Source organism: Apis mellifera, linkage group LG6 (assembly GCF_003254395.2).
Source record: "Apis mellifera strain DH4 linkage group LG6, Amel_HAv3.1, whole genome shotgun sequence".
NCBI lineage: Eukaryota > Metazoa > Arthropoda > Insecta > Hymenoptera > Apidae > Apis > Apis mellifera.
This window is the reverse complement of record NC_037643.1, coordinates 4,241,180-4,265,687: the sequence shown is the minus strand read 5'-3', so window position 1 is coordinate 4,265,687 and position 24,508 is coordinate 4,241,180. Positions and strand designations below refer to the sequence as shown.

General features: G+C 34.6%; 1 protein-coding gene across 3 annotated transcripts in view; it reads left to right on the top strand.

Annotated features, from left to right (window-relative positions):
* The window catches only part of LOC409786 (jazigo), a 189,278-nt gene extending 166,593 nt beyond the window's left edge, over positions 1–22,685 (top strand). For 2 of the 3 annotated variants that reach the window (XM_026441389.1, XM_026441390.1), the window contains 11 exons: positions 253–384; positions 905–1,241; positions 1,527–2,161; positions 9,466–9,626; positions 10,348–10,530; positions 11,977–12,096; positions 15,040–15,174; positions 15,717–15,859; positions 17,143–17,413; positions 18,097–18,220; positions 22,197–22,685. In XM_026441389.1, coding sequence (XP_026297174.1) covers positions 253–384; positions 905–1,241; positions 1,527–2,161; positions 9,466–9,626; positions 10,348–10,530; positions 11,977–12,096; positions 15,040–15,174; positions 15,717–15,859; positions 17,143–17,413; positions 18,097–18,220; positions 22,197–22,414 — 2,459 coding nt within the window. In that variant the 3' untranslated portion in view covers positions 22,415–22,685. The remainder of the gene's footprint in view (positions 1–252; positions 385–904; positions 1,242–1,526; positions 2,162–9,465; positions 9,627–10,347; positions 10,531–11,976; positions 12,097–15,039; positions 15,175–15,716; positions 15,860–17,142; positions 17,414–18,096; positions 18,221–22,196) is intronic. The other variant, XM_026441392.1, reaches the window with a different exon arrangement.
* Positions 22,686–24,508: the final 1,823 nt, after the last annotated feature.

The following is a 24,508-nucleotide window of genomic DNA, read 5'->3' as shown; positions in this document are numbered from 1 at the left end:
CGCGTAGACACGCGGGATGACGAGGATTTATCGCGACTGTCGTCGGGGGACGTTTTCGACCGGGCGATAAATCAAAATGAAAGTTGGACGATCGCGGGATTCGGCGGGGGTGAAAACGATGGATCGATAAGCAGGGTCGGTGTGCCGCTTAATCAACCAGGTCGGTTAAATAGTAAATTATTGTTCGATGGAGGGAAATGATCGGGAGAATTGTTGAGCTAAGAAAGAAGTGACGTGTATCGCCGGTTTCAGTGGACGTTGGCGTGACACCGGCGTTGAGACGTCGAAGGGAACGAGCCGAGAGGCAGAGGAGCTTTATCAGGGAGCAGCAGGAAGCCACGGCGAACATGCGAGCATCCGTGGTGCCCTCGGACGATCAGGAAAGTGAGTAATTGATTATTGGGGAGGAATTGCGTTGGGATTAGAATTTTTGGAATAAAAAATTTTGTCGTTTATTTTTTAAGAAGTCAATCTTAGTAGTAGACTTTGAGATCTTGAAAATTGGTGTCGAAAGATGTGTATGAGTCTTTTTTCACACGAAACGTAGTCAATTTAGATCACATAATTCTTTTTGTAACGAATTAGATCAAGATATCTTTGAAATCTTGAAATCTTATTATGATTTTAATTAATATTATCATTTTATTCGAGATAAAATTTCAAATTTCATCAAAAATGAGAGACTTAATGTCATAAATCGGAAATTTTTATATTTGGTCTCTGGAATCATTCTCCAAAAGTGTTCCACGAATATATTAACACCCTGAGTGCCCATAACTGAGCTACTCCCTCCACGCAATTCCAACTTAATCATCTAATCATCTAAAATAATAATAGCAACCATAGGGAGTAATAAGTTAATTAATCACGACGAATAAATGAACGGATTTCCCGTTGAACGAAGGTCCCTACGCGACGAACGGGCTGCGTTACACGAACGGCACGTCGTACGAAAGAAATGCGGACTCGCCGTCGAATAAGTTGTCCAGGACGAGCAGCAGGAAGGATTTGACGCCTCTGATGAACGCCGCGAACAAGCTCGACTCCGAGGAGAAGAAACCATGGTACGGGAAGAGCCCGGACGAGGGTGTCGAGTGCGACGAGGGTAATCACACCGACGAGGACGAGGATCGTCGAGTGGTTCTACAATTGAAGAGGGAAGGGACCGTGAAAGATCTCACGCAAAAGTTGGCCGCTCAAAATCTTATACCGAGCAGCCCGGTCGAGGAGAAGGTTTCCAGGTAATTTTAGTCGGGGAAACGTGACCTTTCATTTTCCATGAAAATTTAAATCTAATGAAAAAAAACGTAAAATATCCGAAACGAAGTAGGATGAAATATAATAAATCTCTCTTTCCATTCTCCGTAATTGTCCAATTGAGTTTTCTTCAATCCACAAATAAAAGAATCAAGGAAAAAAATTAAATTTCATCATACAATATTATAAAAATTTTACTTTCCATCCGCAATTAACAAGATTCATTTTTACCCTCCAATCACGATCATTCTTCATCCCTCCCTCCATAGGATAGGGGACATGAGCGGACTGATCTCGAAGGCGAAGGAGGGTCTCGCCAAGTCCAAGTCGAAGGCGGACGTGTTGAAGTCACCGACCGGGGACAATCTGCCCACGAAACCTCAAGAAGCGAAGAAATCCGAGAACGAGTTGCACTGGGAGGAGCTGGTTAAGAAATTAAAACGGCCTCTCGAGCTCTGCGACCTCGACTTCACCGATCTGAATTCGGACGACGAGGTGGACGTTCTCGGCCCCGTGAACGTGACCAACGGGGTGCCTCCACCTCCACCGCCCATGGTACCGACCCCAGGCGGCGCGCGGGCACCACCCCCGCCCCCCTTAGGGGCGAGGCTACCGCCCCCCGTGCCCCAAGCGCCTCCACCGTTGTTCGGGGTGAATCTCAAGTCGCCAAGATCGCCGACCGCGACCGATAATGGAAATACACCGAAGAGCCCGCCACCGGCGTTCACGAAGAAGAGCAAGAAGACGGTGAAGCTGTTCTGGAAGGAGGTGAGGGATGACCCGATCATATTGTCCAGGCTCGACAAGAACAAGATGATATGGGACGAATTGTCGCCTGTACCTGTTGACACCCAGAAGCTCGAGCATCTGTTCGAGAGCCGCGCCAAGGATCTCATCACGAAGGTGAGCAACTCTACGTGTTACTTTAAAGCTTTAGCGCGTTTTCCTCTTTCCTTGGGAGAGCTTGTTTTCTTTTGGGGATCTTCTCTTGGGTTTCCTCGATGAGGAATATTTTATTCTTCTTCCTCGTGGATGATACGTGTTAGTTTGTTAGGTGGTTTGTTAGGCCTAGGTTCGTGGATTTTTCAATTGATATAGCGTTAGAATATATTTAGGTTTGATGGTGAAAGAGGGAATTAAATGGTTGGAAATTTGGAATAGATTATATATTATAGAGTAGTAATATGTAGTAGTTATAAAATTCGAGCATATGATAATTTAATTGGTTAAAAGTAGACACTTGATTCTGTTACTCTTTTGTAAATATTTCTATTTTTTTAAAACGATATTTAAATATCCAATTCTTTAAAAATAAATTCTTCTAAATTTATAATATATTGTTACAGAATCATGGATCAAATATTTTTTTGATAATTTCCCTTGTTTCATTCATCGTTATCTTAAAGTATTTACTTGTGAAATAATTATTGTATTGTAGATTTAAAAAAGAAATCCTTTTCTATAGAGATAGAAGATACATAAAGTTATTCTCGAGCAAAAAAATAATTGAATTTCCATCGAGCTTCAAAACATAACTCACATTTCAACGATATCTCAAACGATATTCGCTCTCCATATTGGACAACAGTCCATGGAATTCTATCTGCAACACTACTCTTTGTCACCCAATGGTGGTTTCTCAAAATTCTATCGCGAGTCGGCCATCGGACAGGAAATTTAATTACAGGGGCGGGTATTCGTGGAAAAAGCGACGACACCTTGCCAACATCCCATGAATCTCTCCGCTTTTTCGTTTCGTTCTGCCTCGAACGGAACGACGACGAAACTCGACGACGTTAGTCATTCCCTGACACTCGATTCTTAAAGTGCACGTTGGAAAGGGGTGAACGCACGGCATCCACCCGCGGTTGTCTCTGCCGCGAGAAAGCTTTTCATCGCGTGGAAATTCCACAGGCAACCTATCCACAATCCAGAATACACAAAGCTACGTGGCTGGTTAACCGGGTGGATGGTTCGGGCTCGGTTAAAGGGGATGAACTGTTTGAAGGGAAGGAATCGTCGCTTGATATTTGCTTTACAGATTCTCTTGTTCGGGGAATTTTTGATTTTCGAAATCGATAAAGATAGTTTTTGCCATTTGATCTTTAAATAAAAGCTTCGATTCTTTCGTTCGAAGGATTTTTTTATTTTTAAAATTAATAAAGTTTTCGTGAAACGTGAAAGGCTTAAAAAATTATAAATTGAGATTAGTTTTATAATTTATAAAATATCAAACTCACGATATTTTGGCCACGATCATATAATATATCGACCTTCAACTTTATAAAAATTACATTATCACGTAAAAAATATCTAAGAAACCAAAGACACCATTAAATTACACTTATCGTTTCCAGCTCTAATCCATCCCCTCGCGACATAACTCAACACAACGACACATCCTCTCATCCACGCTTCCAGTATCGATTCCATCGAAGCCAGTTACATTCCCTACCAGCGTTTAACAATCGAACGGACAGATAACGCGACAGGGAACGCGCATCGGCTTCTCCGGATGCCTTTGACACGGATTACGCGTTTAATCCGGAGCCGTTTGCAACCGGGTTACTCTCCACCTACTCCCTTAAATCGTTTCACCCTAAACGGCTTTATTTTCGATCGCGCACAGAGGAACGGTGGCACAGAAGGGGGATGGTCGTTTGTCGCGACACCGCGGAATTCTCGATCCCTAAGGGGACCTTTGCACGAAAGGGTAAGGAAGGGAGCAGGAAAAAAACGTTTGCCGAAGGTTTAAGAGGATAAAAATCCCAGTGCTCATTTTTATTCCTTTCTCTTACCCTTTTGTTTACCATTTTCACGCGTTAAATCGATTGATTTTTACGGCTTGAACGAGATTTCCTGTTCGATAATATAATAATGATCAGATTGAATATTGTGAGTGGCTAAAAAATTATTTCGCGAAGATAGAGTTAAAATATTATCCCATAATCAGCTACAAATATCAATGAGCTTAAAAAATTTCTATTTTCTTTTCATCCCTTATTATTCCATTTCCAGTTTCGGATAATGTTTTTATTTTTCTTATTTTTCACGAATAATACTTTCTTTTTGAATTTTAATTTTTGATTCTTACGAAATAAATTTATATGATTCTTTATAAAAGAGTCAAATGTAGAATATTTTACAGAATTTTATTGTTAAATTTCAACAAGTTTTAAATTAAGAAAACAATTTTATTTAAATTTTAATAAAAGTAATTCCCCGGTGATTATAACTTTCGAGATTAAATCAATATATATGAAATAATAGCTTTAAATAAATCCAGTTGAATTTGAAAATCTTTCGACAGAAAAATCAACAATATCAAGTTCAATATCAATTAAAAAATATCCGAAAATCTTTTTATCCTTTGTTAACGTAAAAATTGAAACAACAAATTATTTTAATATTATCGCCAATTTCGTTTTAAAAATATTTCAATCACATATCATTATCCATATAATTCCCTTCAATATAACGAAATACTTCACCAGAAAAAATTTATCATTATTTCAAACGTGCGTGATATTTATTATACCATTAATAAAAATCTCGTAGTGAAAAAATATATATTTGACGTGGAATGCACAATTTATTAAAAACATACGACCGTGTATTCAAAACGATTTATTAAATTCACGCGCTTTTTACCGTAAAAAGATAAGTTTTTATTCGAATTCCGCGTTTTTCGAGTTTTGTCGAATAAATTTCATCGTACGAATGATATCGCGTATTTCCACCCTTTGCAAATCCTTTCGTTCGAATCGCGAAGAGCGGGTAAATTTTCCGGCAAATAGGGGCACGGATGTGGAAGGCGTGTGAGTACAAAATCGGTAATACCTCATATAAAATTATTATTCCTTATCGGAATGGTGGGTAATGACGCGAGATACTCGTATTTCCACGTGGTTGCATTGAATTCATGCCTCCACGCTCGTTTTAATTAATTTTACGCTTGATGAACTTATGGTGTTTGAGAGGATAATAAATAAGAAGTGCGTATATCGTTTTTCTTCTCTCTTTATTTATATTATTCCTATGATTTTTAAATATTTTTTGATGAAATGGTTAAGGATTAATTGTTCAACGATAATTTTGATAATAAAAATTGAAATTAGGAATAATGAATATTGATATTAATTTCTTATAAGTTTTTTTGAAATTATTAGAAATAGTATATCAAAAAGTTTTAATTTTCATGATGATGATTAACATGAAATTCTATTAGAAATTTAATTGTTAAAAAAAATCTATCTCGAAAAGATTAATATTTTTTATTCCTTAGTTGATTAAATTGAAATTAAGGAACGTAATGAAGTTAATAGAATATCGTAATTTGTATATGTTAATAATTTGTTTCTATAAATTATTAACATATACAAATGTACCAGTAAATAAATATATTTATCACTTAGAGGAAAAATTAACATATCGTAGAATTTTATTTAAAATTATTTTTTACTAACTCTGATCGTATTGTTCATCTATAATTGAATTTCATTTTTGATTTGCAATAATCAATATTGCAACAAGCATTCTTTTATATATAGAATATAAATAAATATTCAAAAAGTATATATACATATCAATATAAAAATAGATATTCCTTTTCTACATCCAACATGTAATGTCTTCAAATATGCTAATTCGAATGCTTGTATTGCAGAATCAAATCAAATCTTGAAATTGAATTCATTCAAAAATTCCAAGCTATTCCAATTCTATAATTTTCCAATATCTTATTCATCTTCCCTTCTTTCACCAATCGTTCGAACAGAATCACATCATGATATCAATGATGAATATCAACCACACGTTTCATAATTTCTCTATCGTGACAAATATCGAATAATAATCGTATCCATTCACGGTGTCTCGAGTATTCATCCCCTCCCAACCCGAGTAAATTATTCTTCGCCAATGATCGGCCAAAGATTCCACGCGAATTAGCGAGCTGTCGCTAATTGCTGGCGTAATTACACGCCGGGTTTATCGGGTTTGCGTTTTGAATCGCGTCTCGAGCCAATGGACACGGCTGCATAACGCGACGTCGCTTCTTCAGACGCAGCCCATTCCGTTCTCCCCTTCGTTCCTCATCCGCCCTTTCCTTTCGCCCTCTCTTCCTTCCCTCCCCCTTTCTCCATGCCCCGGCTTCTTTGAACTTTTACATCCATCTCGCGGAGTCCGGCGATAATTAGTGGCGGGTAAAGAGTCGGTCGAGACTTCCTCCTCGTCAAGGAAAAGGAGAGGGGAGAGGGTTGAAAGAGGAGACCGGGGGAAAAATTATAGGATGCTGAAAGATTGGGAAGAAGTAATAAGTTTTCTGGAGGAGTAAAGATGTGGTTCACTGGGTTAGATATGTCTTTTTTTTGTTCGTTTGTTTGTTAAAGGATAATTTAAAGCTCGATGGTGATAAATATCAGGTGTGAGTAAATAGGTGAATATTTTAATGAAGCTCGATGAACGTGGAAAGTAACACGAGTAAATTAATATGATAATTATGAGTCAATAATTATTTGTGATTGATTTCGTTTCGATAAATACCATTCTTCCGATAATTTGTAATAATTAATTTCATTTGTACAAAGTTAATTAGTTTGATAGTTTAGACTAGGGGAGGTAGAGACGATGCGAGGGGAGAGAAGTAGTTTCATAAATTACATGACTATGGGAAATATTTCAGGTTAAGAATTTGTAAAGATAATATTCCCCGGCTGGGAAATAAAGTTGAATGTATTATGCATTACGTATATATCTAAGAAGCGGTAAAAATTTTTACATTAACGGATGAGATTCTTATCAATTTTTTTCACCGTCTAAAAAATTATTAGCATATGAAAATTATTCCATTTTAATAAGATCGACTAAAGATTATCTGTACGAGAAAAGAATTTAATCTTCAAATTATTTCCACGGTTAATTTACAAATGATCAACAATTGTTCGAACGATTGTTGTTCGTTAAAAAGAAAGAAAATTACGTAAAAATCTTTAAGATTAGTTCTGTAATCTTTAATGCTTGTATCATGTTAAACACGCGCCAGGAACGATTTCACGAAACGATCATGCACATGAATAATTACGATCTTTATACGATATTACAAGCTCTGTTAGTTTGATAAAATAACTTTAACAATAACATATCGTATAAATTAATACCGTCTGCAGCAATAATGAAATCCCGTGATAACGAATCGCGAATGATGATGATGATGATAATAATAATAATAATAATAATAATAATAATAATAATAATAATCAAAATCATAATCATAATAATACGGCGAATAGTGGTTGGGTGGTGGTGATGGTGGTTTAATGCAATACGACTAATCTTTTCTTGTATTATTTGCAATATTCTTGGTGCTCGCACGAAAAATGAACGAAATGGCATGCTGGAATTTTACAGGAGGTGAGTCCTAATTTCTTAACTTCACTTAACGTCGGTTTTTGCTAACTCCACTTTGGCTTTGCATGCTCTCTCATTTTTCTTGTTCCTCTTTTTACCTTGTTTTTCTCTATATAAAGAGAGACAGAGCGACCCAAGTCCATTTCTACGAAATTTGGTTAGAAATTAATTATTCTGCTGGTCGTTTTATCAAAATAATACATACGTGCCTATTTTTATTTATTATATTTTAAATAAGGAAAATTTAACGATATGAATTTGGAATTTCAAATGGTTAATGCATTATATATTTTTATAGATTAAATTAATTCATTCATATGGTAATAGAAAAAGTACGATCAATTATAAAAGTGTTTGTGCATTTGAAAAAAATTATTTCTAGATAAAATTTTACAATATTTTTTAAAAATTTGATTTAAAAAGTAAAAGGGGGAAAAATATACTATTCTCTGCTCTTTTTATAAAAAGATTTCAATTACTAGGTCTTTTCATTATTTTTTACAAAATTTTCAAAAGTTACAATTACATTATTTTTACACGTGTAGTGTATTTATATAAAAGTGGATTTTTTTATATGACATACTAACACTTTTTTGAAATTCCCAATTTCGATCACCAATTTTAACACGTTTCACAATCACCCTTTATTAATTTACCATAAAATTAATCAATTTCATACAAAAAAAAAAATGCAATCACTACAGTTTTTCTGTTCGACTGACGAATAACAAAACAAAAAAAAAAAAAACAAGCTTCGGTTACTCTGACTCTCAAATACACGTAGCCACGTTTTATTTTTTAATTCATGCTTGGTACTAATGAGCGACGAATGCAAATTCATTTACACGTTACACAATTTACTAAAACAAAATTTATCCATTGTATAAACAATTCAATCCTGCACAGATTGTTCACTGCAAATCGTTAATGGCTTTCCTTCCACAGAATTTTTAATATTTTTCAAATGATTAATCTCGGTTGCCTTTGCATCGCTTCGCCTCTTTTAATTATAATGCACTTTTTCGATTTTTCTCTTTTGCACACCTTTGTTTATCCTTCTTCTAATTTACAACGATAACGATAACCGGTGTTTCCTTTGAACTCATTCTACTAATTTCGTTTTCGCTGATGGCGCACTATATTTTTTTTTTTTTTTTTTTAGATCTTACTTATCGATACGCAATCTCTTCCATTTCACCTTTTCTTGGCAAACAAATATTTGCTCGATTGTTAGTATGTAAAATGGTAGAAGTAGAGATATAATTAAAGGATGATTCCATGTGAAAGAGAAGAATATTATTTTTTTTTTGTCTAAAGCTTCGTTTTCGAGAAAATCGAGTTAAAAATATTATTTCTCGTGGATTATCAGTAAATTATTGACAGAAAGTTATTTTATTATTATTTTTATTGATAAAAATATTTATCTTTATTCAAATATTATCATTATTTTCACGCGTGGGATAATAATTAATTTACATTTATTAGAGAATTGTATTCGTTTGTAAATTAATTCGAATTTAATTTCTTCGAAAACGAAATCTTAAGACTTTATTTAAATTTTATTCTTATTTCTTACATATAGAATCATTCTTTATTCGCTTATAATATATTCTCTTTAAGGCATTCTTACGTAATTATTTATTACGTTCCTCTTCCTTGTTCCTTTTCGAAAACTTCGTGCACGGTGTTTAATTCCACGATTTTGAGTGTTCAAGTATCGATGAAATCATCATTTAAATTGTTTCAAGTAAAAATCACTGTCTACTTATTCAACTAATTGATTATTTTTTGTCGTCGAATAGAAACAACAAGAGATGAACAAGAACAAGGAGATCATCGTGCTGGACCATAAACGATCGAATGCTATCAACATCGGGATGACCAAGTTACCTCCACCAAGATCGATTAAGACAGCTATTTTGAAAATGGACGCTACGATTATGAACAGGGAGGGTATCGAGGTGAGATTACGACAAAAATTATTTTTTTAATTTTTAATAGAATTCGATATATAATAATGCATTATTCAATCAAATATTAGCGATTGAGCTGAAGACAAATCAAATATTAATTTCACGATAGATGAAATTTTAATTAGATTTTACTAATCCAATTTACGATTAAATGAATAATAAATGAATTCAATGATGAATTCCAATGATTAAATGCCAACTTTGATAATTAATCATGATTATACAATAATTAAATAAAATTTTAATCGTTAATTACAATTGATGATGAAATATTCCATTCAGAAGTTAAACTGATCAACATATTTCTATATATATACAATATCAAAATATCTATTGTACAAAAATTAAATAATGTCTAAAACTCGATCGACATTGATTAATAAAATAATCAGTTTATCTTCCAAATATTTTAATCGCAATTACTAATTATTATATTTCCCAAGCTAAAAATATTCTGACATTTTCCCATTTATTTCTTCATTTCTTCCCCAAAATAAGATATTTGTCCCGATTTCGTTCAGTATCAATATTACTTATTGCAAAATATCAAAATATCTTTGGTTTACGGTAGACCCCATTATTCAGTTCAAACACACATTTACGCTCTGTTTTCAAGAATTTTTCTAATTTCTCTAATTTCTTCTTCATTTCTCTTCTTCGTTCGTTTCCTGTCCTTTTCTCCCCCGGATCTTCCCTTGATTCGAAACAGAAACTATTGACTATGCTGCCAACCGAGGAGGAGAGGTCTAGGATACAAGAGGCGCAGGCCGCCAATCCTGACCTACCTTTGGGATCGGCCGAGCAGTTCCTTCTAACTTTGGCCTCCATCTCGGAGTTGCCAGCCAGGCTGAAACTTTGGGCGTTTAAACTGGACTTTGAGAATTCGGAAAAGGTAAGTTCTTTCTTTCGATTTCGTTTATATCGATAGTGCCACTGCTGATTAATTACAGTTATCAGCAATTTTTTCCCTCTTTCTCTCGAAAAGATTATTTTAACATTTACGTTAATTTTTATGAAAGAGTATCTCTTTATTAATTTCAATAAATTTCTTTGCAGTTTCGTTTTGTTATCTATTAAACATTCATTCTTGATATAGAAATAAAGTCAAGTGTTTTTTGCTTGTTTAAATTATTTTATTAAGATTAAGAATAATTGCTAAAGATTATTATAATAAAATATGGTAAATGTTAAACAAAATCTTAACGATTTTCAAATTTACGCGATACCAATCCCACCTACAAAACATTCGAGCGAACCTCTATAATTAATCCTACTAATATATACCTATTTGATCCTGGTAATCTCATTATCGTATCGAATATACGCTGAAATTTAGCTTGGCGGAATAATTAGAGGATGCATAGGTGCAATGATCAGCGTGGAGACAAATATGAATCGTTCGATCATATGGCCTCGATTCGTCGAATCCAGTCACGAGGCGTGTGGACTGTAAATACATTTCGTACACCGCCGGAGAAGCCGGCTAACATTTCGAATGCAAATTCCATTAAGCGTCGTCGAATACGAATGCGTCGTAATAGCGTTCGAATTGGCCCGTTATTTCTCACGAATCTCGTCTCGAATTCCGTGGAGATAGTCGCGGGGCCGCGACGAGGAAAAACGCGTGGTATGCGGGGAAGGAAGTCGCGGGAAGAACGTTCCCCGCATAATCGCGTGATTTCTTCGCTGAACACAGGTGAATTCCGATACACGATCACGCGTATCCCTCGTTGGAAAGATCGCAGGGTGGCTGTCCGAGTCGCACCTTGACCGCGAAATTTTTCTTCTTATTAAGTGAAAATATGCCAGGCTGTAGAAGAGAAATTTTCTAATCTGGGATTCTTGGTTTTTGAAAATTGTGGGTGTTAATACGCAATATATATTCGCGAGGATTATGTTCTTCACTAACTTTGTTTAACTTTTTAGGATCGATTTTCTAAAAGTGGAATACAATATTAATATTGCATATATGGAGCAATTTCTTTTTCAATGGTAAATCTGTTTTAAAGGTAGAATTCTTTTTGTTCGTGATTTTAAAATATATATGTTATAAAACATAATTTTGTTATCACAACTAAAAACATTTATCCCTCGAATAATATTTGATCATTTGCCTTTCTTACATAATGAGCATGTCTTCAAAGTAACACATGACGCGTTGGAAATTTTATTAAGAAAAGAAAGGGAGGAAAAAAAAAAGAAAGGAAGAAAGAATGGAAAAGTATGCAAGAGGCTTACGGTTTGACGAAAATGGAACCGCAGACGAGACGCGACGAGGCAGCCGGCGTGCCGGAGAGAACTCGAAAGAAATAATCGCGAACCACCTTTGTGACTTCAGGAAATTGCGGACCCTTTGATGGATCTGAAGCAGGGAATGGAGACCCTGCGAGTGAATAAAACGTTCCGCGGGATTCTGAGCACGCTCCTTTCGATCGGGATATTCCTCAACGGAAATGAGGTAGGTATTGAATGCCAGCCAAATGATATCCGCTTAATCCGTCAGTCGGAGTCACTGGTTCGCGTGGAATCGATATCCATCGATGTCGATAATTTTCGTGTAACCATTGATCGATGATTTAAAGGAAGGGAAAAAAGGGAAGAGCATCGAGTTGAACAATTTCCTCCATAAACCATATCTCTGAAGATAGCTTGGTTATCTGGATTATTTTCTCGTCAGATGATTACGTTCTTTGATGGTTTAAACCGTTTCAAACGATTAGATATTTGCAAAAATGTTCGGATATTCCAAAGAATTACGTTTGTACGTACGAAAGATGTTTAACTCGATCTACAATTTCCATCGATCCTCGATATTGTATATCTGGGAATCTAATTAGAGATACGTGAAAATAAAAATTTGTATTTGGAGTTAAATCGAGTAAATCAATTTTAAAAATTTTAACCGAATATGAAATACGAATCAGTAATCTATGGGACGTTATTCTATCTGCGGAAATAAATGAAAAACATGGAATAAAATTTGTTTATTTAAATTTTCGTTTTAAAGAAAATTGGGTTAAAAAATGTTCAGTTAAAAATAAGCTGTATAGTGGGCAAATTTTCAAATTTGATTTTCTCGATGACCAACAACAAATTTTCACGTTTATTTTACATTTCTTTTCAACGTGACATTCTATATATAATCGTAACATTGAGATAAAATTGAAATAAAAAAAAAGTAATTGATTTTCAAAATTATATTATAGCGTTACTCTATTTATAAAAAAAAGAAAAAAATTTTTAAAGTATCATAGATAAAATTTCCATTCTAACATACATTGTGCTAATGTGATTTCTTTCTATCATGCCTTTTAACTCATTCATACACGAATTTTTCTCTTATCAATAAATCCAAAATCACATTCTTACAACACAATCTTACTATAACACTATAACACATTAATTTAGAATCGATACGAAATCAGAAGATCGATGGAAATATTCGTGCTCAACTCATTTGAAAATAAATTATTCATAAAAAAACGACGCCTCTAGCCACATGAAACCTATGTATGTATAAATATAAGTAATTTTTTTTTTTTATGCCTGGATTATAAATCCGCTATGTAAATTGTAAAGAACGATGCACTCTCACGAATATTCGTGCCGAATGTGTACTTTCCAGTTTTACTCATTATCTTGGACGATTCCTTTCCACTCGTCGCTTTCGTTTGAATGTATTAACAGTCCTAGTTCTTCGAATACCCTGGACGACTAATCGTTTCTTATCACCCCGTTCTCGGCCGTGTTTTTATATGGCACGCTCGTTCATCGAAATTGTCGGGTGGTCGGCCAGTTCACGCGAATCTGACTCCTTCCTCGCGTTTCACAGTAAATTAACGGAGGGAAATTACGAGTGGTAAAAATTATGGAGCCCGTTGCATGAATTTGAGAACCGTCATTACGCGAATAGCATGGCTTTAATCGAGGTAATGTTAGAATAAAAAATTCGCAGAAAGTTGATAATTCGAAATATTATGCGGTGAAATAAATATTCATAAAGAGAATATTTGATAATTTCTCATTCGCAAAGTGAAAGTAAACAAGAGTGAGTAAGAATATATAAGTATTAAAAAAGATCCAGAGTATTTATTTCAAAGTGATTTATGAGGGAAATGAAAATTTTTATACGTGGAAAGAAAAAGTTTTCTTTCTTTAAATTTAGTTTATGATATTAACATTCAAGGTTCAGAGAAAAAGTTATATTTTTTTAAATTGTTAATTCATTGCAGTTTCAATTATGAAGTTTTAGTTGATATATTTTCGTTAAAGGAATCTGATTAATGGAACAGCACTCCTCTAGATAAAACAAATTTTTCAATCTTAAGCTAACTCCGTGTTCCATTCAATGGTATCGTAACATTTAAAAATTTTATAATCAATTACATATCCACTTGTCAAAGTACGGAATTCCATTTCGACTTTGAAATAAACCAGTCACAAACGTCCGCATTGATTAGTAGTTACACTTTGATTCTCGAAGCGAAAAATCGTAAATTAATTATCGCGCTTCCTATCCCTACTGCACTCGTACTTTAACTTTGCGCTTTGAAATCGATCCAACATTTTATTTTTCTACGATTTAAATTATTCGTGATGACCGCGATTTATTCGATAATAACTTTGATATAAATATTTTACGAATTAATATTTGTACAAATATCGGTTATATAAACTTATTTCATTGATCAATTAAAATCAATTCGTCATACTCGATATAATAATATTTCCACAAACATTACTTATATAAATTTCAAATTTGATTGTTAAATTTGATTAATGGTAATAATATAATCCAATAATATAATAATAATAATAATATCATAAAAGCTACATTATACAATATTATATTTTACCTATTCTCTTTTATTTTCCAAAAATATAATTTATTCGAATTTAAATATTTTCATTAAATTTTTCAAAACGTATCACGATCATCTTAATCTTACGCGATGGAAGGATTAGATAAAAACGATTTTGAAACCAAACCAAAAGAACAAATACGTTACTTGAATAATTAAAAAAACTCGTTATCTCAAAATTCCGTTTTTTTCATTGATTTATAATAAAAGCCTTTCGCGAGCTTAAGCATAAAAGGGGAGGAAAAAAAAAATAGCCGCGCATCCATTCGTCTCTCCGTGTATCGCTCGTCAAAGAGACGAGCTCGGAAAAAAAAAAAAACAGAAAGAAAAGCAGCGATTCGAAAGGAGGAAGCAACGGGTGGAATCGAATATGCCGCGCTCGTCGTGTCAGAGTGACACAGACGACATCGATTCCGGGTTTTCACGGCAATCACGTTACACGCGAAAGTGGCCAGAAGCGTGGAGTGGAAATCCCGAAGCGGTGGAAACGGTGGAAGTTAGCCGGCGCAACGTTGAAACGTCGCCACGGTCTTTTTCAGGTGAAGGGCTTTCAGCTGGAATACCTCGCCAAAGTACCTGAAGTGAAGGATACGGTTCACAAGCACTCGTTGCTTCATCACCTTTGCCACATGGTGATGGAGAAGTTTCCGGATTCCACGGATCTCTATTCCGAGGTGAGAGCGAGCAGCTTACTTCCGCGCCGAAGGAACGGATAAAACTTTACTAGGCTAGGCGGCTCGAGGAACCGAATAACCGTCCGCCACATTTGCGGAATCGCGGATAGGGAACTTTGTGTCGTCGAAGATCTTCTCCTCGAGAAAATGATTGATGCAAAGTCGGAAAATTTTCGGTTCTTTTTAATTCAGAAAATAATTTTCAATTGGATTTTGTTAATGTTTCGATCAAGTTGTATATTTTTATTTAGGTGGGAGAAAAGTTTAAGAATCGAATAGTATTCTGTATTGATTATCGTACGTATATTGAATATGGAATTAAATTAGGAAGCTTTTGAAATTTTTTTTAATTAGATTTTTAAAAACATATTGTATTTCTACTTGAAAATTATTGAATTAAGAATTGATGATTAAAAAATTAGAATTTGATAATTAATCTTGCTATTTAGATTTGACTTAGTATAATCGTTTGAAGATAATCTCCAAAGTATTCGTGATCCATTAGAAAGCCGTGATCAAAAAGACTTTCGAATTTTGTTCAGATCGGAGCAGTGACAAGAGCTTCGAAAATCGACTTCGACGAGCTTGCAGCGAACATCGGGAAATTGGAGAGCGAGTGCAAGGCATCGTGGGATCATCTGAAGCTCATCGCGAAGCATGATGGCTCGACGATGATGAAAGTCAAGTAAGTATCAAACTCAAAATATATAATGTACCACTAGCGAGATGGATTCGATTTCTCGTAATTTCTTCGAACTTTGTTACGCGAAGTTTTTCCCGCGAACTTTTGAAATTTTTCAAAGATCCATTCAATGTTCGACGTAAACCTGCGGCCGATTTTTTTTTTTCCGCGATGGAACTGGCTCTGTTCCAAATGGCGCCACCATTAATTACAGAAAGCGTATTTCTTCCTTCCAAGCTCGTACTTCTTTCCCAACCTTTTTTAACTTCTCTCCTTTTTTTTCTTCTTCTTTATACTTATTTTATTTCACCCCCATAGCTTCGCCGTGAATTTTCAGAATCCTTATCTGTTCATCTCCCTCTAACTTTCTTCTAATCTAATCTTTTTTTTTTTCTTTCTTGCTTCTCCTTTTCATTTCTCTTACCTTTATCTTTAAGATTGTTGGTGAAGCGCAAAATTTGCAGAAGTAAAGTAAAGTTTGCTCGGATGGACAGGAAAAGATGATAATATTTTTCAAAATATATTTATTTCAGATTTCAAAGGGATAATATTAAAAGAGAAAAGTATGAAGATATAATGTCGATTAATTGTTGTCGATAAATTGTTAAATAATTTCAAAATATTAGGGGGTGTAATAATCAATCATGGTAAAACGATCGGTACAAATACCTTCTATCATCGATGTTACTTCGAGCAGATATATTTTATTTAACGGTGAAACGTTAACGTTGGCTCGCGTGGTTTCCCCGCATTAATTAAGTGTAACGGGACGCCCTAAATGTCGGTCCAGGTTAATTCGTTTTTGCTCGAAACTCGTTTAAGCGATCGTCTACACGAGCCACCGAACATCTCCTCGAACACGACGAGTAATGGAAATGTTTTGTGTAAAAAATGGTCGTTGGTGATTGCCTTTTTGCGAACCTTGACGTTCTTGCTGTTAGAATAAAGTCAAGATTTTTTTTTTTATTACTATGATCTGTTACAAATCATGGAAGAAATATATTGGATTATTTTGCATCACAAATTCAGATCAGATTTAAAAATTATCGATGAAATATATTTTGAAATGTATAAAAATATGTGCTGCCACAACAGCATAGTTATAAAATTATAAAATAGATCTCAATAATTAAGATGTATTGTCATATACATCAAGATTAATCATATTTAAAAATCGTGAAAACAAACAAAAGCATCCCTTGAAAGAAGGGAAAACGCATTCCACTCGTATTAATAAAAGCAAGAGTACATTAATCTCCAATCTTCTCTGTCGCTCTTTGTCGAAGCAGAATGTCAGACTTCCTGGCCGACTGCGCGGAGAGGATAATAGTGCTGGGGATAGTGCACAGGCGGATCATAAATCGATTCCACAAATTCATCCTCTGGCTGGGCATCCCATTGCACAGGGTGCAGGACACGAAGCCGAACGAGTTTTGCCGTATCGTGTCCGAGTTCGCGCTCGAGTACAGAACCACCAGGGAGAGGGTGATACAGCAGCTCGAGAAAAAAGCCAATCACCGTGAAAGAAATAAGACCAGGGGAAAGATGATCACAGAGGTGAGTTACAGGGCTTGTATTTTTTTTTTTTTTTTTTTTCTTTCGACTGAAAATCTTTCGGAAGGGCCACCTCTCATCAAACACTGTTATCGGAGCGTGAACGGGCATTATGGCACGAGGGGGAATAAATTGCTTTTTTTTTTTTGCCACGGGTAGAATCAATTTCTTTTCTTGCCCACCGTTGCATTAATATCCCGCTCTCTCGTTTCTCGTCCGCGATATTACGTATCCTCGTTGTCGAGGGCGCAGGTTGAACTGTGATCGTTTCAGAATCAACGGTCGTTGGCATCTTTGTGATGTGCAAGAAGATGATCAGATACTTTTTTTTTTAGTATTTAATTATTTAATTAGGTTCTACATTCCTTTTTTTAGATAATCTATCTCTAGAAGAAATGAAGTTGATCAATGAACTCTTGTATTTATAAAGATTGATGATTTCTGGTGACTATTTATTTAGATAGAAATATTGGATATATATCTTGTTAGTCCTTGCACTTTTTTGTCTAGAACAGAGGGAGATTAATAGCAATTGAAATTACTTATCTGGAATTGAATGAAAACTGTGAAAAGTGTTAATTTTTTTCTGAAAAATAATGGTATTGATACGGCTTGGTATACGATATATAATTCTTTTAACAATTTTCGTTCTAATATGAATTCGACGATTGGTTTGATCGTTGCAGGTTGGCAAATTCAGGACGAAAGAGGATCGCGCGGACGCGGAGCTCAGACAATTGCTTGGAAGCGATATCTCCGATGTCGAGAGTATTCACGGCACCCTTCCGTGGAGAAGACAGAGGAAAGATGGTGAGTTTTTCGTTGTTACTTATTTCTCTTGTTACTCGTTCGTTTTACTCGTTCCCTCGATTCCAAGTTTCTTAAACTTTGCGATTCCTGCTTGCGAATCTCTTCCCTTTTTGCTTCGCACGATAGATTACGATCTTTTTTTTATTTTTCTTCTCGTTGTAATCGTTCTTTTCCTTGCGATATTTAATCACGTGGTTGAAGGTAAAATAAATTGCTCGTTGGTGATAAAAATTTAACATTTTATATATGGTGAACGTGAATGAATTTTATGCGATACGAAAATTTCTATCGTGAGAATTTTATTTTTGTTGGCATTATATAATTCAATGTTGATAGTAATTTATGAGAAACGAAAAAATGATAGAAATATTTTTACAGTATTAACACAGATGATCTTATGCTCCCAATAAGTGCACCGTTCAAACCATCTGTGAGGTTCGTTTTTCCATCTAGACGCAATTTGTAACATAAATCTGTTTTCTGTGACGCATCGTTCGATTGATCGAAGTATTCTAATATCCTGCCATCGACAAGTTTCATATTTCTACATTATACGACGTCTGGCTCGTAGAATACAGAACAAGGCAATAAAACACAATAATATCGTCGCTTGTTGGTGCTCGATCGAACACCAGAAATCACTGCAATGTTTTCATATTTCTTTTTTCTTCTCCCATTTTTTTTTCCTTGGCTGAAAACGAATCATCGATTTCATGTACGACTTACTCTATAAATAATACATATGTATTTTAATCCCTTCAAATTAATCTTAAATAAATTTAATACTAATTCAGAATATATTTATATTCTAAGATACCAAACTTAATATTAACAATCCATACAATCTAAAAATAAAAAAAAAAAGGAAAAAAAGAGTTTTCATTCTCAGAATCTCTCGAATTCTCTGTTAGCCAGGGTAAAGAGGAGTGGACCAAAATTTTCGCAGTCCTCCTTAAAAGAGTGGAAAATATAACGCGTCTTAAAAGGGGTAGCTACCAGATAAGAACAAAGTGCGAGAATTTCTCCTCGTTTCCGCAACGCTGTGGCCTGCAAGAGATAAATGCTCCTCCTTAAGCAAACGCTCTCGAGGCTAAATTTGGGGATAGCTTGGCTTGTTTGACGGTGTTACCTGAAAATGAAAAGTAACGGCATTTCAGAATGTACGGCTAAAAGAACGCAAGAATTACGTTTAGAAGATAATCCCGTGCGGGGGAGGAGGATTTACATGGAATTTCCTCGTCCTCGCTTTAATATTTCCTCATCATTTTCGCCGAAACTTTTTTTCCCGCCATTTTCTCGAGACATTTCGACTCGAAAAGGCTAATGGAATCTTTATGATAGGTAGGTAAAATACAGAGTAATCTTGCTTCTGCAAATATTTTTTTTCTTAAGAGTAAAAAGGATATTGCTTGAAAGAAAATAAAAGTCATTTAAGATATTATTAGTTACTTTATTAAATTAATTAACGTTTCAAATTAAGGATAATGATATTATCACTATAATAGTCACTTGTCTGACTACATATTGATATTTACTACTGCTACTCCAGAAACATACACGTTAATGCTAATACTTCATCAAAATTTCTTCGTTTGAGATTAAATTTTCAAGTTTTTGTTGTCACATAAGATAATAAGAAGAGAAAATAATAAGATTAATTAATTAAATTCATATAATGCAAGAAATATGAATCTATTCAATCTAATCTATTACAAGATAAAACAAGTTAACTTGACAAAATGAAAGAGGAATTAATTATTAAACAAAACCAAGAAATTAATTAAATTATCAAAGCTTCTTCGATCAATTCTTTTCAAATTTAATTTATTACTTTTATTAAAAAGTAATCAAGGAAAAAAAATATACTTTTCAAAATATCATTGCATTTGAAACAAGATACAAAAATTCCCGATGAAATAACATTCCACGCGATGAAATTCTACCGAAGCCAATCTCCGACAAATCCCAAATTCTCCACACCTGAACGAAACAATCTCCTCCTCACGGTTGTATCTCGAGAATGGTGTTATTTCCGCCACGATTGAGCGGCCATTTTACGGTAACTTGTTACACGCCAAGATTAACCATCAGATGGCATCGTGGACGATGATCGCCTCGCTTTCTCTCGAAATGTTGGAAATGTTGGATGAAAGCGAAGCTGATATCACTCGAGATCGCGCAAAATCGTCTGCGATCGTGACCTTTTATTCTTTCTTTTCCTCTTCCACTTGAAAGAAGAATTTTTATTCGCGCAACGTGGACCATATGCGTATAAAGGTCCTGGAGGGCAAAGCCATCCCTTTACGGCTCATAAACTTGCCAATACTCGTGCACTACTTCACCTACGCGGCCGTCATAACTTTCCTTTCCTTTTATTCTCCCCTATGCCCCTCTATAAAATATCTAAATACCCAAAGTTGCCTACGTGTTTTATCATCCTTTTATACTGTTGAAGTTTGGATATCCGGGTTTGGAAAATATATAGTATGAATGTAAATAGTTGAATTTTTATAACGATCGAGTTATAGAATAGTAGTGCTTTAATGAATAATTCTGTGCTCTCTGAACGAGTTTTATTCCTAATTTTTGTATTCCTATTAATTACAAAGAATTAACTCTTATTAATTGCAAATTATAAAAACACATTATAAATAACTTTCCATGGAATAAATAATACGTATAAACCAATCGATTAAATTATAATTAAATTACAAATCTAATCTGATTAATAAATATTCGATCTTTTAATCGAAAACAGCGAGCTTTTTCTCGCAATAAAATCGTTCAATCTAAATGATCGAGTGAGGGACAACCCTGATGTTAAAGTTTAACCGTCTCGAGGATAAACAGGGCACAAAAGTCCAGCGGCAGTCTGCGACATCGAGTACCCACGTTGACCACATCGCGAAACTTGGTCCCTCATTTCGGCCCTAGTTCATGGAAATTCCTTCTTACCCTCTCCCTCTCACCACCCCTTCTTTGCTGGTTCTTCCTGTGCGCCACCTTCCTATCGGATTTACACAGCCACAAAGACCGCCAATGGAAGCTTCTTTCAGCCGAGTTTCAAAGAAGCTCTCAAAGGAACTCACCGTGCTTTTGACGGTTCCGAAGTTTCTGCCCCCCGGACCACCAACATAGAGAGAGACTGTTCCGCCAAGAGTTGACCGGAGACCGAAAGAAGAATGGCCCAGTCCTCTTGTGCAGAGAGTTGGAGCTGAGTAAACGTTGTGATACGACGATACAGTCTCTCTGGTTGGACAGAAATCTTTGCTGAGAATTGTTAATGATAGAGAAGATAAAAGGGGTGCTTACGTATTTGTATCTGGAATGGAAATGTGATGTCGCTGAGATTATATTTGTGAGAAGTGTATTTCTGAAAATTTAGATTTATTTTTTCGCTTTTGTCATTTTTGTATCTCGATTTTGAATGGGATTATGATTCTGACGTTTAAAATTTATATTCTTTTCATACTTTGTTTTCATTCGTTATCTGATGCCAATTTTTCAAAGTTCTAATAGGTCAGTATATATTAGAAAGATTAAATTATTAATAACTTAAAATAAAATTCTTATCAGAATTTCATTATCAATTCTTTTCTCGTTCATTTAGATTTTTTTTTTTTAAATTCAAACAAATTCACCCTCGATCTGATCTTCCACACGTTCATTCAAAATGCATCTTTCATCGTTGATTCCGTAAAAAGTTCAGAAATATTCCGCTCTCTAATCGGATTATTCTCAGTTTGCATTCGATGTGATTCCCCGAGTTTCTTAAACACGAACTTTTTTTAAACTATCGAAACATGATCGAATACCAATCTTTTTCAGATTCTAGGTATTTCATTATCTTATTATCTCACGATTAATTATAATTACTCATCAATTTTCAATTAAAATTCAGAAACTTTCTATAGAGATAAACATGTATTCGATTTTTGAACATATGTTACAAAGGAACGTAAAATTCTTATTTTAGGTCGCACCTCATTGGGCCCATTGCTCCGCGACGAGAACACAAATGGAAATCTGACTGACGGCGATGACGAGTTGCTGGAATCCCTGGTGAAGACGGCGACGAAAACGCCTGCAACGAGGACAACGCCAAGGGAACGCAAGAGGACCAGACACGCCGATCGTAAGTCTTGTAAGTGTGATCCCCGCACCCTGCACCTAACCTCCCTTCTTCCGCGCTGATCGATCTATAGATTCTTCCTTAAAAATCGATCGTTTGATCGGTTCTTCATTATCGATACACTGGTGTTTTATGGATCAATTTTTTTCTCGTGAGGACTCCATCTTACTTCATAACTTCATTATAAAGAAATTTATTCAAATGATTTCAATTTTTTATTCATTGTATTTTTTGTAATGAATAGTGATTTATAAAAGTGCGTTATTCAATACTTTAGTAAAATCTTGTAATATCTTAAAGAAGATTATTAAAAATAAAATTTATTTCAATGGATATTACTAATATCGAATTATATTAATTTTATTAAAGTGTGTTTTATTTGCATCGTCTCCTCTTCAACAATCAAATTGTTCTTATAAATTTCCCCACGAAACACAAAACACTCGTCGTTATCTTATATAAAGATGTCAGGCACTTTTTAAAGTTGAGATTCGATCGAACCGTCACGCTGATGATCATCGATTGGAAATCGGGGCGGGAATTCATTTTTCATCGGGAACGGGGACCATGAAGCTCGATTTGCCGGCCGGATTGATTAATCGCCCTCCGGATTTGAGATTTGCGTTTTCCCGGAAATTCTAGTTGTCTAACGGAAAATGCAGATTTCGATACGATCGGCCATTGTCTGCCGATAAATAATTGGCGGATTCAGGAAGTGATTTCTGGAAAAGCGACGAGCGATTAATCTGGCCCAATTTGTCCAACGATACCGATCGATCGATGGCGATTCGTTTTTGATTTTTTTGATTTTGAATTATAACGTGATTTCTCTTCTCTTTAAACAATCATGATCTCGATGATAAGTTCTCATTTAACATTTCTAATTCCTATAATATCCTAATAGAATTCTAATCTTGAAATGTAAATTCATAGCAAGTATGAATATGTAATTAGATTTAAAAAGTTTTGATAGAAAAATGTACAATTTTAAGTGTACATATGAAAGTAACAAGAAGTAAAAACTTTGTTCTTTCATTAAAAGATATATGCAAATTTAGAATAATTTAGGATAAAATTTAAAATCTTTCATCTTTCCATTAAAAGATTTTAAAATCTACATTATTATTTGGCATCTAAAGAAAATTATGAAATCGATTTCTTAATTTTTTCTAAATATATATACACTTGAATACATTAATCATCGATCTTCGATGTAACAAAAGATCCTGGGCTCGACGTGTTAAATACAAACTTAATTCGGATAAAAGAATAAAAGAAAGAGAACGACTTGAGTAATAGATTTTCTTTTCTTGGACGGATGATCAATTTCCTGGAATCTCGTTTCTTGTTTCCAACGGTCGACGCGATCTATCACGGTTAACGAGAAAGGCGAGCTTAAAGTCGCATTAATATTAATTAAAAAAACATCCTAGAGGATCGTAATTCCTCTCAGCATGCAAATGCTTACGCACTTTCATCTGTATTCTTGAAGATATCTCTTCGTTAAAGTTGATCTCTTCATAATTAATGGCCAAGGAACAATTATATAACACGTATGCCGGATTTATATGCCTGCAAATGGAGTCCTCGAAACGTTTTGAAAATAAATTCGGTCCATAAATAAAGATTCGATCTCGATAAGCGGAAGTTCGGAGGTGAAAATTCGAAATGCCCACGATCGAAGGCAGTATTAACATTATATGAACTTCGATCGTTACTTCAATCTTTTTCGAGCACCTTATTGGCACCGATCTTCCTCCATCTTTCCTCTCAATTTCGACCAGTGTACATATATATATATCTCTTTATCTTTTATGTTCGAAGTGAAGAAAAATTATAAATTGAACGAGGTAAGAATTATTCGAATTGTTTGTCGATCGCCACAAACGCCATATTATATAGGATATAATAATAATTTTTAACAGAAATTGATTCGATACAAAGAGTGATTAAATTATTATAAACATGAATTAACATTTATTCAAAATACGTATATCTTAAATGATCTTTTTAAACAGAATATTACAACGATTTTAAAGTTCTTATGATTAAGAAGAATATTGTATTATCATTTTATCGTACAGTGATGAAAAATCGTGGACAAAGGCAATATTATCATATCTGATAAATTATAATAATATAGCATTATTATTTCA